Below are 25563 nucleotides of genomic sequence, written 5' to 3'. Positions count from 1 at the left end.
AGCTGACTGTCCTCCTGGAACTTCCCATCTACTGTTCTACATGGCTTAGTTATATGTAAGAACATTTAATTCAGTGTTGCAAAATATGCACCTGGGCCTGCTCACAGGTCACAAATTAAATAATAGAATTCAGATCCCTATTCAATCATAAAGGTCACTTAGTGGGCTCACACCTAATCCTATTTTGAACAATTCCCCCGCCTCACACAGCACTCCATCCCCAGATGTTTCAAAAGGTCCTCACAAGCCTCTGGAGAGGTTTTGCAGGGGTAGATGCTGGAGTAGATTATCAGGAAACGTTGTTTCCATTAACTTATTTGGGGAACCCCAGAGGAGGCAGTTAGATTCCTTCTGTGCTACATAAATTGCTTTATTAGCATGGGACAATAGTGCAGGATTGTGCAGCTATTCTGAGCTACATCTGCATCGATGGTCTTGTTCTAGCCCTGACCATTGCATAGGGTGAAAAAAACAATGCTCTTGAGAAAACTCTAATACAGCAGCAGTTTATAGGATTAGTTAAATGATATTTGCTAAATGGTATTTTATGTACATTGTAGATCGTCATAATTCCTGATCAGTTTTCATAGAACGCCATGGTAATAGTTTTTTTAAAAAAAATGTCAGCCATGGGACAGGTTGCATTATCCCAAACTGTGAATGAAGGCATTATTTGTGAATATATGTTTTTAAATTTGTCTGCAACACTAACCTCATTTACCTGAGACAGTCCAGTTGAATGGAATAGTACTTCCTTCTGAATAGACATGGTTAGGGTTGCAACCCTACACCTAGGGAAGTGGGGTTAGGTTTGCAGCCTTAGTTGTTAATTTTAAGCCATACAAAGTAGCTTAAAATCAATTTAAAGTTAAGGTTTTAAAAGCATAATGTCTTCTAAGGATTGCATATTGATTTTAAATACAACTATCTAATTATATATGCATGGACTAAAGAATGAAGTCAACCTCTTTGTAAATGCCAGGAGGCTATTTTTCAGTAATAGTTTGGCTGCTTACGGGAAACTAGACTGCTGGATTGCATGAGTAGAAAATGGCTCATGAGGTTATTTACAAGTTTTGCCCCATGATCAGTGCCATACATCAATAACAGGTATTACTGTAGGCCAAGTCTAAGAGTTTCTGCTGATGGTGCATTATAAATTTTGTTCATAGAATTTATCTTGCATTTTTTGTGCTCACTCATTTTCTTTCTTTGGCTCTGTCATTATATTAGAGTTTAATGCAGTACATTAATTAGAGATTAATAAGAATGGGAAATCCATTTATAGTTAAAATGTTTTTAAAACATCTGTGAAGTAAATTCATCAGCTGATACTTTATTCATAATTATAAATTGCTTTTTCTATCATGATATAACAAAGGTTGGTAGCAGTGCAGAGATATATTCTATGATAACTTCCATAATGAAACAGATTTCAAAAAATGTATAGAAAGAAGAGGTGCATATTACTTGCTGAATTTCTCAGTGGCTTTCAATACAATGAAGCACAGTGTCCTACTAGACAGGCTCTTTGGCGTGGGAATGGAATGCATGGCATTATGGTGATTCCATTTCTACATAAAGATTGGTTTGGAAAGGATGGCACTGGGAGATATCTATATGAGACTGCTGGGTGAGGTCATAAGGGGTTTGGGAGTTGGGCAGCATCAGTATGCAGTATTTCTCCTTGGCTTCTGAGATTATGCAGGTTCTAACTGTTCTCTGATCACTGTCCACTTTGATGGATTGGATGTGGGCTAATAAATTGAAACTAAATTGTGAGAGGACTGAACTTCTGTGACTAGTGGTTTCTGTGTTCAGGAATTAGATGGACAACCTGTTTTCACCCTCCTAATCAAGGAGCAGGTTTGTAGTTGGGAGATGTTGTGTATTGAGTCAAAGGATATTATATCTGTATTACTATTGTCTGTATTTGCATTATGATAAAGAAACTGCCTTTTGGTTCCAGAAGGTACAGCTACTATTGGTTCATTTAAGCTGCTGTATTTGGATCCTCTGTCTTATTGGTTTCCTCCAAAAGGCAGCACAGTGGTTGCCTGATATTGTTTCCTCCAAAATGTATCCCTTTCTAGCTAGTCCCCTGTCCCAATAAATGTAGCTTTCCTCTCATCAGAGCTCAGTCTTGTTTGCTTTAATAAAGAAGTGTTACTACAGAACTGTCTCCAGCATATTATGTCAAGAGAGCTGAAATCACGAAACCCACGTCACAACAGGAGACACTCTTTGATTCGACTTACTCACTGGAAACTTAGGTGTCTGCAGTGGTATGGAGTGCCTTCTCTCCACTATGACTGGTTTATTAGCTACAACTGTTCCTAGACAGTGATAGCCTGATCACAGTAAGTTATGGTCTGGCTACCTCCCATTCAGATTATATCCTTTGGAGTACTATTGAAGATGACTCGGGATTGTTTCTCGGGCAAAATGTGTCCGCTTGGCTTTTGAATGGAGCCACTAGCTGGCTTCTAAGTGGTTTACAACTTTAAAAATCAACACATAATTAAAATGCAAATAACAATTCTATTGGGTGCTAATACTCCCATAATTAAAATGTACAATAAAAGCAACCATTAAAAAGCATAACAAAACAGTTAAAACAAATAGCAGAAGCAAAGTAGAATCAGAAGTTCAGCTCAGGGAAATTATTAAACCCTGCTCTCATTTGAGCCTAAATATTTATGTGTGATTTTAACTAATACAGTCTTCTTATTTTGTCGAAGTTATTGCTCCCCACCCTCAGAGCTTTGGATTAAGGTTAGGGTATATTTTAAATAAATAATATATTGGCATTCTTTGTGTGGCCCACTAATGCTTCTTTCTCTTTCTACTTTGTGGATTAAAAACGGCTTCAGAAAAACAAATTGGGATCATTCCACCAAAGCTAGTCAGTATTCACTGCCACATAGCTGTATTCAGCATCATATAATTCTAAAACTGAATTTTATTTCAAAAACTATGCCTTTCCTTCCTTGATGGGAAAAAATCAGTGCAGTTGGACATGAGCATGAAGTCTTACTGCAAGAAATGCTTTTGGAGAAAAATATATCTTTTTTAGGTAAGTTTTTATATTTTAATCTAGTACCTAAACATTCCACATCTCAGTAGCTTTTCCAAAAGAGGTCTCCACAGATATCCTGTATTAGGTAGTAAAGAGAGGCTAAGAAATGATTGATGAGGTACATGTTATCTTTTATTGATTTAGACTTGAGCAGGAACTCAGTTACCTAATACCCCATACTGCACGGGCACAAGCTAGCAATTAATATTTTATAGAATAAGTAGCTGGGAAAAATACTTTAATATCAGCTGCTGTATTACTTTTGGTGTCATGAGATATTAGCCATAATCTAGGTCTTAGGAGACTCAGTAGGAAGCATAAGAAATATTAGCTGCATAATGCTTCATGTATTAAAAAGAAAACAACCACCACCATACAGGAGGAATTCACTTGTTTTCTTAGAAGCATGTTCATTCCCTCATATTTTTGAACAAGTATATTAAGCCTTCTTGCATTACCTATCTCTAATCTGAACAATGCTAAATGTTAACCTTTATAAGAATATCATTGCTGTTCATTGTAGAAGTATCACTTTAATTTTTTGCAGTTAACACTTGGTTAATGCAGTTCTTATTAGTTAAATAATCATTGGACTTCCCTAGAAAGCATGATCTCACTCTTTGGATTTTGTTGTGTAGATTGGTAAATTCTCAATGCAAGAAAGTTGTTGTTTTTCACCTAGAAAGGCTTACCCCACCAGTAGTAATGCCATTTAAATAATAATAATTAAATAAATATTTTACTTACTTTTTATATCTATTAAGATATTATTGATGGAGTTTACATCAATGCTCAATACATGCTATGATTTGAGCATACTAGTAGACCATAACAGAATACTATTTTCAAATATTAGAAAGCCATTCTGTTGTGTCTTCCACTTAGAGAAACAATACTTGAAGAGTTTATTTCCTAAGCATTCTTCAAAAATTGGCATTCATAAATATCAAAAGCCCCTTTCAGAATTAGATAAATTCTATTATTTTATGATAAAATACTAGATATACCACTTAAAACCTCAAGTAAAATTTACAAATTTGAGAAAATGCCAGCGTGCGTCTCAGGCTTGAATACCCCACCCTTCTTCTTCATGCATAAGGGTAGAAAGTTAAAGCTTCCATTTGCAGTTTGAAACAAGCAACAGTTTCCTGTTGCATTTAAATACAGAAAAGTGTCATCCAATCACAGAAAATCATAACAAACCAGGGTCTCATGGTTTCTCATATTTTGATAAATTATCATTGCTAGTCAGCCTTGAATCATTGTTTGCTGTTGGCTTACTGATTCGTTAGGGAGAAGGTGATCCCAGATTCAGACACAACACTAAGCTATCCCCTGCCTGGTTTGTTTACCCAGAAAAGAAGAAAAGTGAGAATGATTAGGTTACATGTACCATCATACAGCTCATGCATGGTATTGTTTATTAAGCGAAGAACCTTGGCTTTCTGCTGTGAATGCACAGCTGATGGGAAACTTCAGTGTAGTGCAAAAAAGAAGCTTTGAGTTTCCATCCCCTTGCATATAAGTAAAGGGGAGGGTGAAGCACTAGCAGATTTGGGCTCTCAAATTTCAGCAGCACTCTGTGCGATGCTAAAATTCAGCATGTCCCTCCTGCTTCTCATGCTCCATCTACACTCCCCTGTAGCACGGCACCCAGTACCAATTGCACTAACCTAAATCCACCTCTGGATGAAACGTGTGAACCCCAGGCTTGCCTCCGCTCATCCTCAAAGTGAAAAGTCACAATTTCCCATTATGTTTGAACTTGGACTTCGTGTCTGTCTATGTGCCACTGGAATGTGATGGCTGAATGCTAGATAGTTCAACATGGAAGCAAATTAAGAGGCTAGAATAACTTCTGTGTCCTATAATAACTTTTAAGTGATTTGATTTTATACTCATTTCCACCCAACGTATAAATTGAGTGAAAAGTACAGCGCGTCTTCATTGTGATAACACTAGCTATTTCTTAAAGTTACTTTCAGAGAGATCCAATCAACTAAAATATTTTATTTTGAATATTTTTCAGTAACAAAGTACTGTATGACAGGTTGAATTAATGATGTTTATAATGAAGACATAAAAATGCAGAGATGACAAAGAAGCATTTTTATATTCATGTATCAGGTTTGCTAAGAAGGTTCATTTAATCTGACACAGCATTGCATGCGTAAGAAGGATATGTATGAGTGCATTAGTAATTCTTGTACCTCCGTTCAAAAGAAAATTAATTATTCTGCTATCTTGTTAAAAGAATAATACTATTGTTTATAATATTCATTCTCTTTATAGCTGAAGATCAGTTACGTGCAAAAGGTTATGACAAAACACCAGACTTCATATTAGAGGTGCCAGTCGGTGAGTCCATGAGGTTTTTAAGCTTTGGTGGGTGAATCTGTTTATACTGAAATGCTAACGTTCTTAAAGGCGAAACAAAAAATAAAAAAATTCCTTCCAGTAGCACCTTTTGTTGTTGTTGTTGTTTAGTCGTTTAGTCGTGTCCGACTCTTCGTGACCCCATGGACCATAGCACGCCAGGCACTCCTGTCTTGCACTGCCTCCCGCAGTTTGGTCAAACTCATGTTCGTAGCTTCGAGAACACTGTCCAACCACCTTGTCCTCTGACGTCCCCTTCTCCTAGTGCCCTCAATCTTTCCCAACATCAGGGTCTTTTCCAAGGATTCTTCTCTTCTCATGAGGTGGCCAAAGTATTGGAGCCTCAGCTTCACGATCTGTCCTTCCAGGGAGCACTCAGGGCTGATTTCCTTCAGAATGGATAGGTTTGATCTTCTTGCAGTCCATGGGACTCTCAAGAGTCTCCTCCAGCACCATAATTCAAAAGCATCAATTCTTCGGCGATCAGCCTTCTTTATGGTCCAGCTCTCACTTCCATACATCACTACTGGGAAAACCATAGCTTTAACTATACGGACCTTTGTCGGCAAGGTGATGTCTCTGCTTTTTAAGATGCTGTCTAGGTTTGTCATTGCTTTTCTCCCAAGAAGCAGGCGTCTTTTAATTTCGTGACTGCTGTCACCATCTGCAGTGATCAAGGAGCCCAAGAAGGTAAAATCTCTCACTGCCTCCATTTCTTCCCCTTCTATTTGCCAGGAGGTGATGGGACCAGTGGCCATGATCTTGGTTTTTTTGATGTTGAGCTTCAGACCATATTTTGCGCTCTCCTCTTTCACCCTCATTAAAAGGTTCTTTAATTCCTCCTCGCTTTCTGCCATCAAGGTTGTGTCATCTGCATATCTGAGGTTGTTGATATTTCTTCCGGCAATCTTAATTCCGGCTTGGGATTCATCTAGTCCAGCCTTTCGCATGATGAATTCTGCATATAAGTTAAATAAGCAGGGAGACAATATACAACCTTGTCGTACTCCTTTCCCAATTTTGAACCAATCAGTTGTTCCATATCCAGTTCTAACTGTAGCTTCTTGTCCCACATAGAGATTTCTCAGGAGACAGATGAGGTGATCAGGCACTCCCATTTCTTTAAGAACTTGCCAAAGTTTGCTGTGGTCGACACAGTCAAAGGCTTTTGCATAGTCAATGAAGCAGAAGTAGACGTTTTTCTGGAACTCTCTAGCTTTCTCCATAATCCAGCGCATGTTTGCTATTTGGTCTCTGGTTCCTCTGCCCTTTCGAAATCCAGCTTGCACTTCTGGGAGTTCTCGGTCCACATACTGCCTAAGCCTGCCTTGTAGAATTTTAAGCATAACCTTGCTGGCGTGTGAAATGAGCGCAATTGTGCGGTAGTTGGAGCATTCTTTGGCACTGCCCTTCTTTGGAATTGGGATGTAGACTGATCTTCTCCAATCCTTTGGCCATTGCTGAGTTTTCCAAACTTGCTGGCATATTGGGTGTAGCACCTTAACAGCATCATCTTTTAAAATTTTAAATAGTTCAGCTGGAATATCATCACTTCCACTGGCCTTGTTATTAGCAGTGCTTTCTAAGGCCCATTTGACTTCACTCTCCAAGATGTCTGGCTCAAGGTCAGCAACCACACTACCTGAGGTGTACGAAACCTCCATGTAGCACCTTACATGGCACCTTAGAGTAGCACCTTAGAGACCAACTAAGTTTGTCATAGGTATGAGCTTTCGTGTGTATGACAAATTTAGTTGGTCTCTCTAAGGTGCTACTGGAAGGATTTTTTTTTTCTGTTTCAACTGCATCAGACCAACACGGCTACCTACCTGTAACTAGTTCTTAAAGGCATTATGGGAGAAACAGGATAATCATAACACACTGTTAGATATTCACAGTAATGAAACAATGCCTGTAATAATTATAGAGCGGGAGGGAGGGATCAAAAAACTTAGATCCCAGACTGACCCTGATCCATAAGTAAACCTGTTATAGAAACATGTCATAGAAGCTGTTGTCCTGAGACAAATATTTTAAAACCTGCTTTATCCTCAGTCATTGCAAAAGCTAAAATACTGTTCCTCCGTGAGACAAACTTTAACCATAATTTGTCAGACTTCTTGCCACTCCTAATGCCCCAGTTGTGAATGTGCGTTAGCTGCCATGGTGCAAATGATAGATTGTGTCATGGGAGCTAAATAGGCATCCTGCAAATGGTAATTAGGTCAAATACATCCAGCTGTGCCCCACTTACTGAAAGTCCCAACACTGCTGCAGTGTGTGTGTTTGTGTGTTGCTACACAGTGGTCCATTTGACCAGGCTGTTACAGATGAAAATTACACAGAGAAAAATCATGGCATATGTACAACAAGCTTAGCAGGTGTGCTAAGCACCTGCATTGGTCTTGCAAATGAATTAGAACTACATCATGGATTTGACATAACAAATTTGACTTCTATCCCTTGCTATGCCAGAATTGCACAAAAGAGCAATAAAAAAAATCATTTTAGAAAAATATACATGCCACTCAGTGCAAAGAAACCGGAGGTCCATTGTGGGCTTGCATGCATGTATTTGTTTACCTGTGCCCATGCACCTTTTTAAAAATCTCATCTTATTTTTGAAATACAATTTTTTAGTATGCCAAAAGAAAGAAAAATCACTACCCTCTTCCAACCTTACAATGTCTTATGATTGCAGTGTCTCACACCGAATGTAACTGACCTGTAGAAAAGACATGAATTGAAAACAGAGATGTTGCATGTACCCCTGTTAACCATAAAAATCCTTTAATAAAAACAACTATATAAAGAGCAGTACCCCACCACACCAAAAAGTGTGCTGCTCCAAGCCAAGCAGGAATTTAGATTTGCGCACACAGAAAGCTGCCACTTCCATCAGAAAGTTTTTCCTAATGTTCAGTCAGGCTCCTTGAATCCATTGGTTCAGATCCAAACTTCTAGAGCAGCAGAAAGGAAGCTTGTTCCGTCTTCCATGTAACAGCTCTTCAGATATTTGAAGATGGTTATCATATCACCTCTAGCAATATCTGGAGGTGCATAGGTTTCCCAGTCTTGTGGTACAACACGACACAGCAATATTGTGCCCGTGTTTCTGCCTTTCCCACACAAGCTTCACAGTCTCTGTATTTCCCCTAACCCTTTATAGCTATCATGTGAATAAGGGGGGGGATTGTGGCGGGTCATGAATGGGCACAGTGTGAACAATGAGACATAATACCCAGTTATTCTGCCCATAAATAACTGAACCCTTAAAGATGCAAGCAGACTGTGAAAAGATTGAGTGACAGTGTTTTTCAGTATGGTTTAAAACTTAGGAAGCCCTGCATAACAGTAAATTGTGTTAGATTAAGATATATTCATTTACTGTGATTTTAAGAATTTGTAATGGTTTGGGTTCATTTTAAAATGTATTATCCCCACCCCCACCCCAATTTAGCTGTAGAAGGTCATATCATTCATTGGATTGAAAGCAAAGCCTCTTTCGGAGATGAGTGTAGCCACCAAGCCTATCTAAATGACCAGTTCTGGAGTTACTGGAACAGGTAGGTTCTTTCTTCCTTTCTTTCTTTCTTTCTTTCTTTCTTTCTTTCTTTCTTTCTTTCTTTCTTTCTTTCTTTCTTTCTTTCTTGTTATTTAAACTATAGGCCATATGTACATTATTGCTATTTGTCTGGAAGAGAAGAAAGACTGTTGACATGAAATGGATGTCCCCTCGGCAAGCAGCCACTTCTCTGAGTAGCTCCTGCTTATGGGCCCTGACACTTTTCATTGCATAAGCATAGTATGTTTGCTGTAGCACACAACACTAGAAAGCTCTGCCACCTCAGCTTGGGTAAAGTGCAAGAATATGTCCCTTACCTATGATCTGAATTTTGCCTCTTAATATTACACACACCCTTTTAATGTTTCAGGTAAAATCCATGGTGACTTTGCCTTTGTGGAAATCGCTTCAGTTCTTGCAAGTCAGGTCACACAACTAGTACTCACTTTTGTACCCTCCAAAATAGAATAGGATATAGTGCAGAGAGCTGCAGTAGGTGGCAGGGATCCATGACTTTCCACTCGGGCAAAGTCACCATTGGATAAAGTCCATCCTCTGAAGGTGCCTTTGTTCATCTTCAATGGCAGGCACTTATTATCAATGCTGTTTTACTATACAGTGGTACCTCTACTTACGAATTTAATGCATTCCGAACGCACATTCGTAAGTTGAAAAAAATTGTAAGTCGAATCCCATAGGAATGCATTGGGAGAAAAAATTCGTAAGTCGAAGCAACCCTATCTAAAAATTAGTAAGTAGAAAAAATCCTGTCTAAACCGCATCCAAGATGGCGGATGGAGCTCCGTTTGTAAGTAGAAACATTCGTAAGTAGAGTTATTCGTAAGTAGAGGTACCACTGTATATATAAAAAAGAGGTGCCAGAGCTCACCATGAACTTTCCCTTATTCTCTTAGAATAGCAATGGTGCCCACCTGAGAGGTGCCGGAGATGAGCTCCAGTGATCCCCAGCTGAAAAAAAGCCCTGCTTATCATTAAAATTAAAACAATTAAACTTCCCTTGAAAATTCATTTCTGCAGGCATTCAAACATGTGTTCCTTCTCTCTTGCCAAGCCTGTGATCCCAAAGTAACTACTACACTGAAACCTTTTGTGTCCTACTGTTTCTGCCTTTTTCTTCTCCCAGGCTCTCCCCAGTTATTTCACAGAGGCACTCCCCACTGATAGAAGAAATGTATCTTAGCCTATCAAGCTGCCATGTTTGAACCTTTTGAGAGATACTTGTGCTGAATATATAAAGCTGATATATTTATTCTGAGTTAGACCAGTAGCCTGCCTAGCAGATCTCAGAGTCTCCAGCACTGACTCTTTCGTAGCCCTGCTACCGTACCTGTGCTCATTTTATGTGGAGATGTCATGGATTGAACGTAGGGCCATTTGATGCAATGCCCTCTTGCTCTGCCCCTGTACTGTGGCCACTCCCAAATGCCTTTTTGCTCTGTAAGATGGCAAAAAAATGCTATGTATGGTAAAATATTAAAAGTACATGAAAATCTAATTTGGATTAATTATATAGTTGAATTCCAACCTAAAGCTGTGCACTTGCATATTTTGCTGTAATATACTAATGAGTAAACTAGTACTATCAAGAGACATATTAATTAATAATTAGTAACTTCACTGTCAATTATGACTTACAGTAAGTAAGGATGCAGTCAGTTTACTTTTTCTATTGTTTGCAAATCTGGCTGTGTCTCTACACTATGTTTTAGTGAGTCCCAGGAGAAACCTTGACGCTGTTATTATCGGAAGTAACTTTGCTACGTTTGAAGAAGGCACTAACAAAATGTCTTCTTTGACACTGATATTAGAATAATGATAATTCTACATAATGAGAGTAGCATTTCTTCTACACTCTTTGAATATGAATAGCAAACCTTCCATCTACTGAAATCTTTCACTATTTAATTGTAATCTAAATGTCTTTAGTACTCTGCATACACTCCTATTGATTAAATAGAAAAGTTCCTATTTAATCAATAGGAATGTTCTAAATTTTCCTAGTGTGTTAATTGCTAATCAACACACCCAAAGTTCCTTTCTAAAAATGGCACACACCAAGTGATCCTAAATGCTCACTCAGAAGTTACACTGAGATTATGGTGACCAGTACTCCATACTAAGTGTGCTTAGAATACATATATTTAGGCACCAGGCAAAAACACCCCTCTTCTCCAAAGCCTTTGCCTAATTAAACAATCTATGGTTGGGGGGTATTGTTTTCTTTGTTATTTGGTGTATATTTGGGGGCTTTTATAATGTAAACCGCCCTGTGATCTTCTGAAGAAGGGTGATGTAGCCATATAATAATACAGTTCATGTCTGCGCATAATGTTCATTAGGTCTACTCTCAAGTAAGTAGGTTTAGAATTGCAGCCTAAATTGCACCTGGTGAAGATTTTAAAAAGTATAATGTTCTAAAAACAACTTTGTCAAAGAGAGTAAAACTTAAAATCCATTTTAACTTGTGTCTGTTAAATACCATTTATCACACATGTGCAAAAAGATGTGAGGAAGACGAAGTTATTTAACGTACTGAGTATTTTGATAATAATGTTATCAGTTGATACGTTGAGGTAAAGTTAAATTGTTTAGAAATGTTTAGGAAAGGAAGACATCCTTTCCTTAGCACAATGTCAATATCTAGCAGTTTAGGGGCTTAAAAAGTTGTATTGGTAAAATGAAACACAGTGGCTCAACAAATGGACTTAGTGGAAACCTTGGGAATTGCATTTGTCAAGCATCTAGGAAAACTGTTCATGCATACCCAGTATCCAAAGCTTCATTGGCAGCCAATACACAAAGAACTGAAAGGTCATTCTTCTTCCTGCAGTATGATGGTTTGTTGACATATTTTGACACACTGGTACAATACTGAAAGGTTTTGACCTTATTCCAACACTCAGGGATTTAGGATTGCTTAAGCCCTCTAGTGCTCATGGAATTTCACAAATTCCACATTCTCTTTCCCTCTCTTATCTCCCGTGCCTGTCCTAGCATTAGTTAACTTGTTTCAGAAATGGGCTTGAATGAATTTAGAGTCATGAATTACTGTCATTTTTCATTCAGGCTATCATTGTCAGGTGGGGGAGGAATTATTATGAGTCTACGCAGAGCAATAAAAAAGTAGTGAATTTTAATTTTCTCACAGGAAGCTTGTTATCCTAAAGGCCTTCAAAGGAACCCTGTAAAATGTTTGTGAGCAGAAAGTTGTATATTTGTTTAAAGCTTATGTGTAAGCTGTGTATTTTTCTTTCAATCAATCCTATGCACACTTTCCTGGGACTGTTTCCTTTAATTCAGTAGGATTTCTGATTGTGCAGAGGATTGTGCTGTTAACGGATAATTTTTCCAAAGTAAGTACTGTAGTATAAAGCATCTTTAGCCTGAAGGAATAAATTCTTAGTGTTTGGATAATGGCCTAATCTTCAAAATTCTAAAGTTTGTGATATTAGTATGTTTATGATAGTGTTCTTTTTCTTTGTAGTAAAAATTCAGCAGTGGTGGCAACACAACAAGAATAAAGTCACATAAAGTGCAATTAAGATTACATTAGCTAGTAAATTTCACTTTGGGAAAAATGTTTTCCATACTGAGCATTTTAGTAGTACACCAGATTTAGACAATCTTTTATAAATGTTTTTGAGGCTGTTCTATTTTTCTATGAATACTATGATCTTTCATTGTTTGAATTATATTTCTTTCCATTTTTCCTCTAATCTTTCAAATATTGTTGCATCATTGGAGGCTTTTCCATAATACAGACAGAACGCTTTCAGCTTCCATCTATATTACTGCAAGGCATCAGCTCCAATTTCCTTGGTATTTCTCATTCAGATTAGACAAGCATCTAGGCTTACGTACGATAAGAGCTGACAGCATAGATCCTGCTATGTTTGCCAAAGGCCTGGTCACAGACACTCCACTATGTCAAAGAATGTCAGCCCCCACAGACCTTACCTTTCAGAACTCCTTGTAATTTTTAATTGACATTTACATCTGACATTTTGAATGTACATGTTATTGTTGAGTCTTTATCTACATATGAATGGTAGAAACATTTTCTGAACAGAACCAAAACATTTATTAAAATTATTATTTAAGAAGGTTGCTTTGCTTGCTGAAACTCAGGCCTAGCTACATTCCCTCTTCCATTGTGTAATTTTTATGAGTGCTTTGCTAATCAAATTACGAAGCTTTCGCTGTGTGTGTAAAGAAAGAAGTTTAAAGTAATTGACAAAAATAGAATCATCTTACTTTAGGACATACTAGCCATACAGTTGTGCGGCAAGAATCTATTTTAAAACATTAGCTACATTATTTGGGATATTTTAAAATGTAGTACACAGAATGACATATTCATAACTATTCCAAATCCCCTTTAAAGCATAATAATTTGAGGGGGAGACTTTTAAATCCTTCTTTATTCTATACCATGTAATATTTTTCTGCATGCGTTTTCCAATTTTTTTTAAAAAAAAATTAAATTAATAAGGGTAATTATCCTAAATCGGATTTTTTTAAAAAAAAATTAAATTAATAAGGGTAATTATCCTAAATCGGAATTTTTTTAAAAAAAATTAAATTAATAAGGGTAATTATCCTAAATCGGAATAAGGAAGTTCAGTTGCTCATAAATGTCAATAACCAAAGAACTAACAGAAGTGGTTTGTCACAAACGATCCTGCTTTTCTTCTAATTAGTTCATTTACATTTTACAAATTAACAGTAAATTTCAGATAGAAGATATTCCAGCAGCATACTATAGCATTACTGACCTGTATTTGTATCTGCCAAATTTAAGTTAATTAGAAATGTAGATGCTGTTTGTTTTATCTGTCACAAAGCTCATCTTTAAAAAAAGGCTAGACACACTCCCCCCTCCAACATTTATCATCTAAATAATAGTCTTCCCAAGATGGCAGCCTCATAATAAACTCTTTTCAGTGGAGTGATGGGTAATGAAGCTTGCTTGTGAAGGAAGCGAAAAATGTTGTCTAGCCAAATGCATGAATATGATGGCTGGAGAATCAGTGGACTTTCTCAGTCATCAATCTTTTTAGTAGCCTCTTACACATCTGAATATTTTGATAGATGATCTAATAATTGAGTTATCTATCTTTCTAACTATCAGAGTTGTATAAAAATTATTCTCACATTCTACTGAATATTAACTATATTAGACATCCAGTAAATTTTTCAAAAAGAAAAAGGAAGACCAGGTGTTGGAAGAATTTTATGATGCAAATTCCCTTACTAAATTAACTAATGGAAATCTGAAGAATTAAACCTTCTGAAATTGTATAAGCATACAGTAAAGACAGAATCTGAAATTGGTTACATTAAAAACGTTGGGATGTCTGCAAGACAAGTAAGTAGAAGTTCCTGATGTCACTAGTGGTAAATTTAAATAGTGTGTGAGGTATAAAATAAAATATATTTATATGGACCAACAGTGGTCTCAGATTTATTCTCTTCTGATTTTTTACTTGGAAGTGGTAAACATAGGGCCCAATGGAACCTGACATAGAAGGTCTGTGGCTAGAATCTCCCCTTTTATTTCATTTCTTTGTGTCCCCATTTGTTACTCTGAAGATGAGGAAAGTAAAATAAGAGCAATGGAGTATCATAGATCTGCTGCCTCACACCTGATAGAACCTATTGGTATTACCTTACAACATTTTGAATCTGGTTCTTCCTGAATTTGAAACTTAGGCTATGTAACATACCATACTTGTGATTTGAAACACAGTGAGGTCATTTTTGTCCACTGTTTAAAGTAGCTCTTTTACATTGTTGTACACACCAGAGAGTGAGCGGAGATGTCTTCACCCACTGCACTCTACCTGATTTATTTTGACATGCTGAACTCCTATTGTTTGAAACTGTTACCTGTGCATGTGCAGTGGCTGTCTCAAATGTACACACCTCAGCTGAACTATAGCTTACATTTTCAATTGGGATGGAAGCTCATTTGAGGGGGAAAGGATCAAACAGCAGTATTTCTCAATAAACGATAGGATACATATGGATTGTGGCTAACATATTTCAAACATCATTGGTGGGAGCGCAGTGTTACCTGAATAAACACTGATGTATAGTATGGACAGCCTCAGACTGTGCTCCTAACAGAATTACTAGGACATGTAGGGACGTGGGTAGCGCTGTGGTCTAAACTACTGAGCCTCTTGGGCTTGCCAATCAGAAGGTTGGCGGTTCGAATCCCTGTGATGGGGTGAGCTTGCGTTGCTCAGTCCCAACTCCTGTCAACCTAGCAGTTTGAAAGTATGCCAAAAAGTGCAAGTAGATAAATAGGTACTGCTCTGGCGGGAAGGTAAACGGCATTTCCTTGCACTGCTCTGGTTTCAGTGTTCTGTTCGCCGGAAACGGCTTAGTCATGCTGGCCACATGACCCAGAAAAACTGTCTGTGGTCAAATGCCAGCTCCCTCTGCCTGTAAAGCGAGATGAGTGCCGCAACCCCAGAGTCATCTGCGACTGGACTTAACTGTCAGGGGTCCTTTACCTTTACCTTTACAAGGACATGTATCTGAGTAAATGTGCATAGGATAGGCTGTATAAAGATGTTGGGGTGCGGAGACTACTGGCACTTAGTCTATACTAAATCTTTAATGCTTAAAATACAAGGTGTTACCTACCTGTGCCTGAAGAGTTATCTGCTTAGTAAGTAAAGAATATGTGTTTCTGGAAGATATTTTTAATCCAGACTATGTCATGAGTAATGGAGAACTTGTTTCCAAATGTCCAATAAATGGTAAAAACAATCCTCTTGAAGTTAATTGAATTTACAGCTTTTTATTTCTTTGGAAAGTTTTTGCCTTTAATTCAGTGATTCTCAAAGCAGCTTCTAACACATGGTCTTAATGTAAAATAAAACACCTCTTCCCAGGCACTGTCATGCAGAGCTTAGTCTTCTGCCTGGTTGATGAGGCCAGAACATGCTTGGATTGTTGGAGCTCAGGGTTTTTTCTGTCAAGAAGGTGGAAAGTGAACTTCCTCCACCTGTGCCTTTGTGAGAGGGAGGGGGTGTAGCCTGTCAGTGACCTTGCACAAAAATGAAAAGAGAATTCATCATTGGAGTCTTTGGGCAGTTGAACAAGACTTAACATTTCTTGATATCATGCAAAAAAAATATTCTGGGGGAAACTAGTTTCTTCTGGCTCCAGTTGAAATCTAAAATGCTGTACAGGACCTGGTGTAAGATCTAAGTGTTGTTGAGCCAATTAGGAACAATGAGCAAAGTGCTATTAAATTAAATATACATGCAAATAGCCAATTACAAAGAAAATCCAACATGGTCACATTGGGTTACAAAAGAGGAAACTTCCCCCCAAATGAGAAGCTTGGTAAAAATGAAGCTGAAAGGCAAATTCAAGAATGTCAAATTATTCCAAAATGCTTGGGAGTTGTTTAACAATGCAATATTAGAAATTAAACTGGTGTGTATGCTACAGATCAAGAAAGATACCATGAGGGCCAAGAGCAGGCTTCCTCAACCTCGGCCCTCCAGATGTTTTTGGTCTACAACTCCCATGATCCCTAGCTAGCAGGACCAGTGGTCAGGGATGATGGGAATTGTCGTCTTGAAACATCTGAAGGGCCGAGGTTGAGGAAGCCTGGCCAAGAAGGTGCTAGTGTGGTTAACGAGTCAAAGATGCCATTAGAGGCAAGGCAGCTTCCTTTAAAATAAATGGAACTCTTGTCTGAATGAAAAGAACTGAAAGGGACACAAACTTTGGCCAAAAAAAAAGTGAGGGCAAGCAGACAGCAAGGGATGCTAAGAAAGAATTTAAGGAACACATTGCTATAAAGATGAAGATCGACAAAGGTTCTTTAAATATATTAGTAGCAGGAGACAGTCTAGGGAGGCAGTTGGACTTTTGGATGACCAGGGAGGATAAGGACATTGAATGATTGGTTGATTGATTGATTGATTGATTGATTGACATTGAATGAATTCTTTGCATCTGTCTTCACAACAGAGGATGTAGGGCAGGTCCCAGTGCCTGAACTAACTTTTGCAGGAGTGAATAAAAACTGGCAAATCACCTTTTCCAGCTAACATCTACTCAAGAGTTCTCAAAGAACTCAATGGTGAAACTGCTTATCTTCTAAGAAAAATATGTAACTTGTTCCTAAGAACAGCCTCCATACCTGAGGCCAATATTATACTGATTTTTAAAAAAGGGAAATCAGGGGCAGATCCTGGAAATTACAGGCCAGTGAGTTTAACATCTGTCCCAGGGGAAATTGTGGAAAGTATTGTTGAAGATGAAATAATGAAGCATATACAGTGGTACCTTGGGTTACAGACGCTTCAGCTTACAGACTCCGCTAACCCAGAATTAGTACCTCGGGTTAAGAACTTTGCTTCAGGATGAGAACAGAAATGGTGCGGCAGTGGGAGGCCCCATTAGCTAAAGTGGTACCTCAGGTTAAGAACCATTTCAGGTTAAGAACGGACCTCCAGAATGAATTAAGTTGTTAACCCGAGGTACCACTGTAGAAGAGCGTGCCTTGCTGAAGCAAAGCAAGTATGGCTTCTGCTAGTCCTATCTCATGACTCTATTAGAATTTTTTGAGAGTGTCAACAAGCATATAGATAAGCAGTGCTCTGGCTGACATAATGTACCTGGACTTTCAAAGAAGTTCCTCATCAAAGGCTACTACTGTGAAGAGCTGGGAAAGGACCTCTCCAAATAGACTGAATTGCAAATGCAGTTTAGTGAAAATAAGTATAGTGTGTTGCATTTCACATACATACTCATGGGGGCTGAACTGGCAGTGCCTGACCAGGAACAAGACCTCGATGTAAAGTTCTGGTTGCTTCACCTCAAAATGCATATTTTCTTGATTTACCCATAATTACTTGGTAAGAAATAATGGGTAAATCAAAAAAGTGCATTTTGAGATAAGAAATTACCAAGTAATTACTAGTTCCAATGGCAGCAGTTATGGTATATTTAGTCATGAAAATTTCAATATTTAAGTGTGTATATATAAAGCAAGTTTGGACCATATTAAGTTTTTCTTTAAGTCCTGTATTATAAAAAAAATGTGTTCTTTCTGAATTGATTTTTGTTATCAAAGCATCATCTTTGATGTAAACACCAATAAGTCGCATGCTTTTGTTGTAAATGATAAAAAATTCTTTTGTCTTAAATGTGCATTGCTGTACCTGGATTTGCATCTCAGTTGTAGCTGCATGTGTTACATTATTAGTGAAATAAATGCATTGTTGTGGGCAGTCTGAGATGACATTACAAGGCTGTGCTAGCCGTGATGTGATGCTGAAAAAAGTTGTCACCCACTATTTCTCTGAGGTTTGTCATTTATCAAAAAGAGGCAATCTGCTGCCGGAGGATCTCTGCGGACATTCCTATTTGTGTGGCCTGAGCCTGTCTCTTCAGGTTTCATTATTTAGGTCCGATGTGTAGTTAGTTCTTATCAAAACTAATACTATCTGAAGTACTAGGCTTCCAGTGGTCACACAACCAACATCAGGATTTCTTCAACATGACTAAGATTACTTAAGACAGTAGCTCCTTAAATGTGAGTATAGCTTTGGTGTCTATATCAATTACATCTTCTAGCTGAATTTTAGTGAACATTTTGCTTTGAATTTGTGTAAGTGCATCAGATTTAAATCGATACACATTTGTAGTGTCTCCAGATTCAGATATGACTATATTATGTTGAAACTTTACAGTAACCTGGAATATATTTAATCCCCCCCCTACATTTATACCCCAACTTTCTTCTACCATGGAATCCACATGGTTTCTAGGTCACATGCCTGAGGTCATGATCCAGACTTGACTTCAGCAAAATAGTGGCCTCATCTGACTTCAGACCATACCTTGGAACTAGCTAAAGATAGGCCATACATACTGCATGCTGCATTCAGGCAATTCTTGATTTTATATATTTTACTGAACACTATATGACTTCTATGCCAGTGTTTCTCAACCAGTGTGCCTCCAGATGTTTTGGGACTACAACTCCCATTATTCCTGACCACTGGTCTTGCTAGCTAGGGATGATGGGAGTTGTAGTCCCAAAACATCTGGAGGCACACTGGTTGAGAAACACTGTTCTATGCAATTGGTTGTTTCTGGCGTCAGGATTCAAAACATTACTTTTTATATTTTCTTCCCAAATGCTTAGTTTAGCACAAAGTATTTCAATTTTTTAACATTACTATGAAGGTTGCTAATGCCACCGTATTTACTTGAATATAATGCTCACCTTTTTTGGCCAAATTATGTTGTGAAAATTAAAGTGAGCATTAGATTCGATGGCGCATTTACATTCACCAGCAAATACTTTTTTTTGGTTTGAAGGTTGTGAAACTTGAGGTGTGCATTAGATTCGATGGCACATTAAACTCGAGTAAATACGGTACATTGCCTGCTTCCATAATTGTTTTTAGAATACATGCATTCTAAATGCATTCATATGGTAAGAATTTAATAGGATGCTTCAAAATAACTAACAGCAACAGATAATTGTATTATTGTTTAAACCTGTTGGTTTAAAAACAATATGCTAGCTTTCAGTTTCATTTAGTGTGTCTTTTTAAAACAAAGTGTACACACTGATTGCTGGCCTCTAGATGTAACACTAAACTGAAACACAGGCCACAAAATTTGAATTTGGACCACATACTTTTTAGCAGTCTGACAGTTTCACTCCAAATGTGTTCATAATCACAGAATAGAGCTGGATGTGTGGCAGCGCTAAGAAGATCCCAAAAAACACATTTGTTTTGGATTCCACAGACATGGCTATGGATTAAAGTGTTCTTGTTTTTGTTTCTCTTGGTTGTGCTGTAAGAGTGTCTTGTGAATTTTGGAGACTGGAGCTCTAACCCCACTTGAATAAAGACAATGATGGCAGTGAGTTTCTGTCCAGAGTTAATCAGCTGCAGAATTTGTAAACTGCACATATGTCAGAGTTGAAAATGTTAGCACTCTAGTAGAAGCTTGAAAAGGTTAGATCTGATAAAAGCCATCAGCAGTTAAAGAAAGTGATTTATGGGACTGTAATGACACAAAATGCCTCATTTATCACTCCTTTATAGATAGGTTAAGGTTTCACTGTCATACCTTAAAAACTTGACCACTTAGAATTGTCAAAATAGGCCCTTAATTGCCCATCATGCATTTCAGTTTGAATTTCCCTCTCTTGATTTTTTGTTAATTTTATTTCATATTGCTTTTGAGCCTTCCACATGATTTTGTTTCATGTTATTAAAATTTAATACTTTTTGAAAATTGTATTCTTAGCTATGCAGTCCTTACTGGTTAATCATGTGTCTCCTGTATTTTTGTATAAATATACACAAAATAAGTTAAACTAATTCTTTTAAGCTGCTTATGACCATATAAGTTATTATATTACTATATTTCTGTATTTTAGTATTTTGTTGGAAGCCGCCCAGAGTGGCTGGGGGAACCCGGCCAGATGGGTGGGGTATAAATAAATTATTATTATTATTATTATTATTATTATTATTATTATAAATTTACAAAGTAATATTTCTGTAATTCTTCCATTGTCACCTGTTATTCTAATATTTTAGTGCTGTGTCTATTAATTTAATAAACAAATCACAGTTTAACGAAAGAATCCGTTAAAAATATTTTTAAGTGAACAAAAAGTAACCCCCCTTTACTTTTTCATAGCACTGTTCAAATTTATAGTGTCAGTTGCAAAGGTGCAAACGACCTTCAATTTAAAAATGAAGTAGCATTTGTCAAGTCTACTCAGTGTTGGTCCTTGTAAACTTCTTCTTTGGCGATCACACGTAGCCGAGTAAGATTTTCAGTCCATCTATTACATAAGTTCATTATGTGATTTCAACTGGGCTTTTTAAAATAAAGTGGTAGATAAATTTTATGTTGTATGCGCTTGTTAGATTCAAAATTTTCTCACTGCATGAATGTTAACATGTAATCTGAATTGCCAAAGAAGCAGTGTGTGAAAATGGCTTAATTACAGGGGAAGAAGAGGAGAAAGCACAAGCCTCTGGGCATATTATATTTTAATTGTTTTCTCTGAAAAGGTAAATAAATTCAAGCCTGGTTTAGGTAACTGTAAGGTAAAGGTAAAGGGGCCCCTGACCATCAAGTCCAGTCGTGTCCGACTCTGGGGTTGCGGCGCTCATCTCACTCTATAGGCCGAGGGAGCCGGCGTTTGTCCGCAGACAGCTTCCGGGTCATGTGGCCATCATGACAAAGCTGCTTCTGGCGAACCAGAGCAGCGCACGGAAACGCCGTTTACCTTCCCGCCGGAGCGGTCCCTATTTATCTACTTGCACTTTGACGTGCTTTCGAACTGCTAGGTGGGCAGGAGCTGGGACTGAGCAACGGGAACTCACCCCATTGCAGGGATTCGAACCGCCGACCTTCTGATCAGCAAGCCCTAGACTCTGTGCTTTAACCCACAGCGCCACCTGGGTCCTTAACTGTAAGGAAGGCTAAAATATAAGATACTCTGTGAAGCCTCAGTGAGGATAAATGCCTCAATGAGGATAAATATTTAGTTACTTTGAAGGAGGAAGAAACAACCCACTCATCTCTTGGGGCTCAGCCAGACTTCCATTTGTGCCACAATTTGGGTATAGGCCCATAATTTCCAGGCACAGGTACAGAGTTTTTTTCTACCACTTCTCTCCCTGGAAAAACCCACTGTTTATCACTGTATCAGAGGAAATTCATGGAAAACCCACCTGACAATTGTTCTGATTCAACTGTAAACAGCAGGTTTTCCCAGCGGGGCAAAAAACCCACACAGAGACCTGTGCTTAGAAATCGCAGGCCTGTGCCTACAAATCACGGCACAAATGGACATCTAGTTGAGCCCTTATGAAACATTTATTTTGCTTTAAATACTACCCTCACTATAATATTACACTTTGTATGAGAATTAAAATGCTAGACATGCTGTCTGAGATGAGGAAGAAAGGTTTTTTGAACGCAGTTGACAAGATGTTCAGTTAGCTAGAGAAACTGGGGGAAATTTTGTTTACCCATAGGGATTAATGTGGGTATTGGAACAGACTAGATAGATTATACAATTGTACTAGCTACTATTATATAGACAACTAGCTGACCTGGCCACGTGTTGCTGTGGTTCTTTCCTGTGATTCCCCCACCCTACCTTGTCCCGATCCATGACGTATCCTGCCCCTCCTCCCTCCACCCGGGCTCATCCCTGTGTTTCGGTAGGATACCCTTCCCTCTGTTGTCCCTGGGTAGTGTTGGCCCCTCCCCCCTGTATCTCCATACCTTGTCCCCCACCCTTCGAAAAGGAACAGTCAGCTTCTAGGTTCTATTTCCCAGCATGCCCTTTTGTCTGAGCCTTCTGTTGTCCCTGGGGAGTGTTGGCCCCTCCCCCATGTATCTCCATACCTTGGCCCCCACCCTTGGAGAAGGAAATGTCAGTTTCTGGGTTCCATTTCCCAGTATTTACTTTTGTCTGAGCCCTCTGTTGTCCCTTCCCCCCTGTATCTCCATACATTGGCCCCTGCGCACGCATCGTGAACATTTCTATATATTTAGATTAAGGATCGGGGGTGATGATGCGCCCTGGGACGCAGAGAACTACTTAAAAAATCCCGACGGGGGGGTCAAATAGTGAAGCCCCACAGCCCCGTAGCAACAAACAGGCCCAGACAGAAGGAGGGGGGGTCATATGGGCCACTTGGCGCAGGTCTCCGAATCCAAAGGGGGCCTCGGTCAGAAGGCACGTTCTGAAGCACCTGAGTTGTTCAGTTCCATAAAAAACCCAGGAAGTGGCAAGGAGAAGATGTGAAATGGGGTGGGGGGTGGCCACTGCAAATATCTGAGGACTTAAACTGAGGAGAGAAAGTGCATGGTGGTTGTTTTTTTAAAAAGACACAGAGGCTTGCAATCAGTTGTAGTGTCCTGTTTCTCCTAAAATAAGACATACCCATAAAATAAGCCATAGCAGAATTTCTAAGCATTTGTGCAATATAAGCCATACCCGGAAAATAAGACATAGTGATAGTCGCAGTTCTGGAGGGCCCCTTGGCCTGACTCTGTGGGTTGTCTGGTAATAGGCCCCCTTCAGATCCCCCTGAGCCTCAGAGTCCCCCTGTTCTACAGGATCTCGTAGCGGAGGCGGGGTTTGTGGGTGTGGCGCGTTGTTGTGGCTAATCCCTGTGACTGCCTCCACGTGTCCCGATCCATGATCTATTCAGTTTGTTCCCCCCCCCCTCCGTGACCGGCGTTATCTCATGACGTTTTGAAGGATGGTATTTATTTTTGTCTTGTGGTTATTTGGGGGGGTAGTGGTCCTAAATTGTAAAGTAAAAACCCCTTGCCATGCCCCCAAGTGCGTTACTGTGGGTTATCCCCCCCCCGGGCCTAGTGGGGGCCTGGCAGCAGGGACCTACATAAAACAAAGGCCTAGGGGTCTGATAATGGCCGCCTTGGTGGTTTCAGTTGCTTGGTTGATGATGTCATTTGGTTTGTGGGTGTGGCTTAGATTTCACAGGAAGGGAGGGGTGGAGGAGGGTATAACGCCACTTGAGGGCGCTGTTTGACTTGGTGGAAAACCAGGTTTCTACCTGCCCAGATGTGAAATTTGAGGGTTTTTTGTCCCCAACAACCCTCGGGAAGTGGCCTGGATTGTTGTGTCAAAATTTCAGGACGATCAGTCAAGCGGTTACGGAGAAAAGTGCGGCCGACACTTTCAAGATTTTTACATTTTTATATATATATAGATGGACATTTTATATTTATAATTTCACCCATTGCCACCATTATTAGCTTCAGTTCAGTAATGTCACTGCTGGTATTTTAAATGTGAAAATGCATTTATTTGTCCTTTTGAACTTAGTTTTTTTAAAAAAATAGCTTAATTAACAGTGTTTCTGGGAACTTAATTGAGCTAAACTGCTTTTGGCACACTAGGAAAAGGGTAATCTGACTGGGTGATGAGTAGTTGCTTACAAATACCCTTGACTTGCTTCGTCTTTTAGAGCTTGGCTCTTTTCCTTGGCCTTGTCTTGTTCTGGGGTGCGTTGTTCTGTTCTGTTCTGTGCTGTGCTGTGCTGTTCTGTTTTTTTAAGCTTGGTTCTCACCCCAGAGGAAGTCCATCAATTACATTGACCGGCTGGTTTGTCATAACAAAGTACCAAATGAATGTGTGTGCTAGTTATCTTTCTTTTTGTGCAGCTTGTTTCACAGACAAATCGGCTTCACAGAACTGCATTTTCAGCACACACCTTCAGTATTTTTTGAAAACTCATTTTCTGTAAATAATACAATTTTTCCCTTTATATACAATTCAGAATTCACCCAACAATATCAAACTGAGATAGCATTACCTCTAAACACTTAGATATTTTAAATCAGAATAAAACACATTGTTACCAAAGTCTCATCTACCCAACTTACATACGGTACCTTTCATTTGAAATACTCTCCAATTCCTTGCAAGAAGGTGACGCGAAGAAACCCTAACAAGTTTAGGCTTGGTTCAAGAGATGTATTGCACAATGGAAAGGGAATTTTGCAAGGCAGTCCCATCACATGTCATCCCAAAACCCTCGAGAATGACTTTCGGGGAGCGCCGCAACCCCAGAGTCATCCGCGACTGGACCTAATGGTCAGGGGTCCCTTTACCTTTAAGGCTTTCTCTGGTTTACTGTTAACTCAGTAAGGATAACCCAGGCATACAGAGGGGGAACCTGGAAGCTCCCAAGAGCTGCTGAGTAATCAGGCAGGAGATTATGAAGTGGCTCGAGCTTTAAACCACAGGAGTACACAATGGTCAAAAAAAAAATTGACTTCGGTTTCGGATGCTTTTCACACACAGGCATAAGAGAAGCTGGAAATGGATTGGCAAGTGTTCTGAGTAAAAGGATGAATTTCAAGAGTGGGATATTTTACAGCCAAAGAGCACAAGGAGCAGTCAGTAATAATGGGTGGGCATTTATAGGGCATGTCGTAGCATCAGAGAAGTATGAGCTACTAAATTTTTTGAATGGGTGTGCAGAGATGATTGGTCACTGTGGTCTTAGAGGAGAGATTTACTTTTTTCACTTTGGTGATGCCATTCCACTTTATCCTGTCAAGTTTTCTATATAGTTTCATAATGTTCCTTCTTCCATGTAGTAGAGAAAAAAATGAGCCTCTTAGCTTTCAAGTTAAACTCTTGAAAAGATTTTTCAGTGGCGCTCAATGATCTTTAAACCACAGGAGATTTTGAATCCTGCTACTCACTATGTGTCACCTAACATGTGCTTGTATTTCATTCCTGTCTGAAGAACTTCCTACTTTATACAGTTTGTGGAGCTCCATACATTGCCTAAGATAAACAATGAGTTCCATCTTCATTCGTATGATAATTTAGGTTTCTGAATGTGTTTAATTGGAGCAGTTTTAAGGATGAAATGTTCAGATGTTCAATTGTCCCATTTTAATCAGCATAACATGGATAATCTATGTGTTGTTTTTTTCTGCAATAACTAAA

General features: G+C 38.8%; 1 protein-coding gene across 4 annotated transcripts in view; it reads left to right on the top strand.

Moving 5' to 3' along the window:
• Positions 1 to 25563, top strand: part of CDIN1 (CDAN1 interacting nuclease 1) — a 120569-nt gene that overhangs the window by 66831 nt on the left and 28175 nt on the right. For 3 of the 4 annotated variants that reach the window (XM_035110485.3, XM_035110456.3, XM_035110478.3), the window contains 3 exons: positions 3009 to 3076; positions 5372 to 5437; positions 8916 to 9021. In XM_035110485.3, the coding sequence (XP_034966376.3) occupies positions 3009 to 3076; positions 5372 to 5437; positions 8916 to 9021 (240 nt within the window). The remainder of the gene's footprint in view (positions 1 to 3008; positions 3077 to 5371; positions 5438 to 8915; positions 9022 to 25563) is intronic. The other variant, XM_088671281.1, reaches the window with a different exon arrangement.

This window comes from Zootoca vivipara, chromosome 1, assembly GCF_965207765.1.
Source record: "Zootoca vivipara chromosome 1, rZooViv2.hap1.1, whole genome shotgun sequence".
NCBI classification, from domain to species: domain Eukaryota; kingdom Metazoa; phylum Chordata; class Lepidosauria; order Squamata; family Lacertidae; genus Zootoca; species Zootoca vivipara.
The sequence above is the reverse complement of the archived record's forward strand: the minus strand, read 5'-3'. Positions and strand labels throughout refer to the sequence as shown.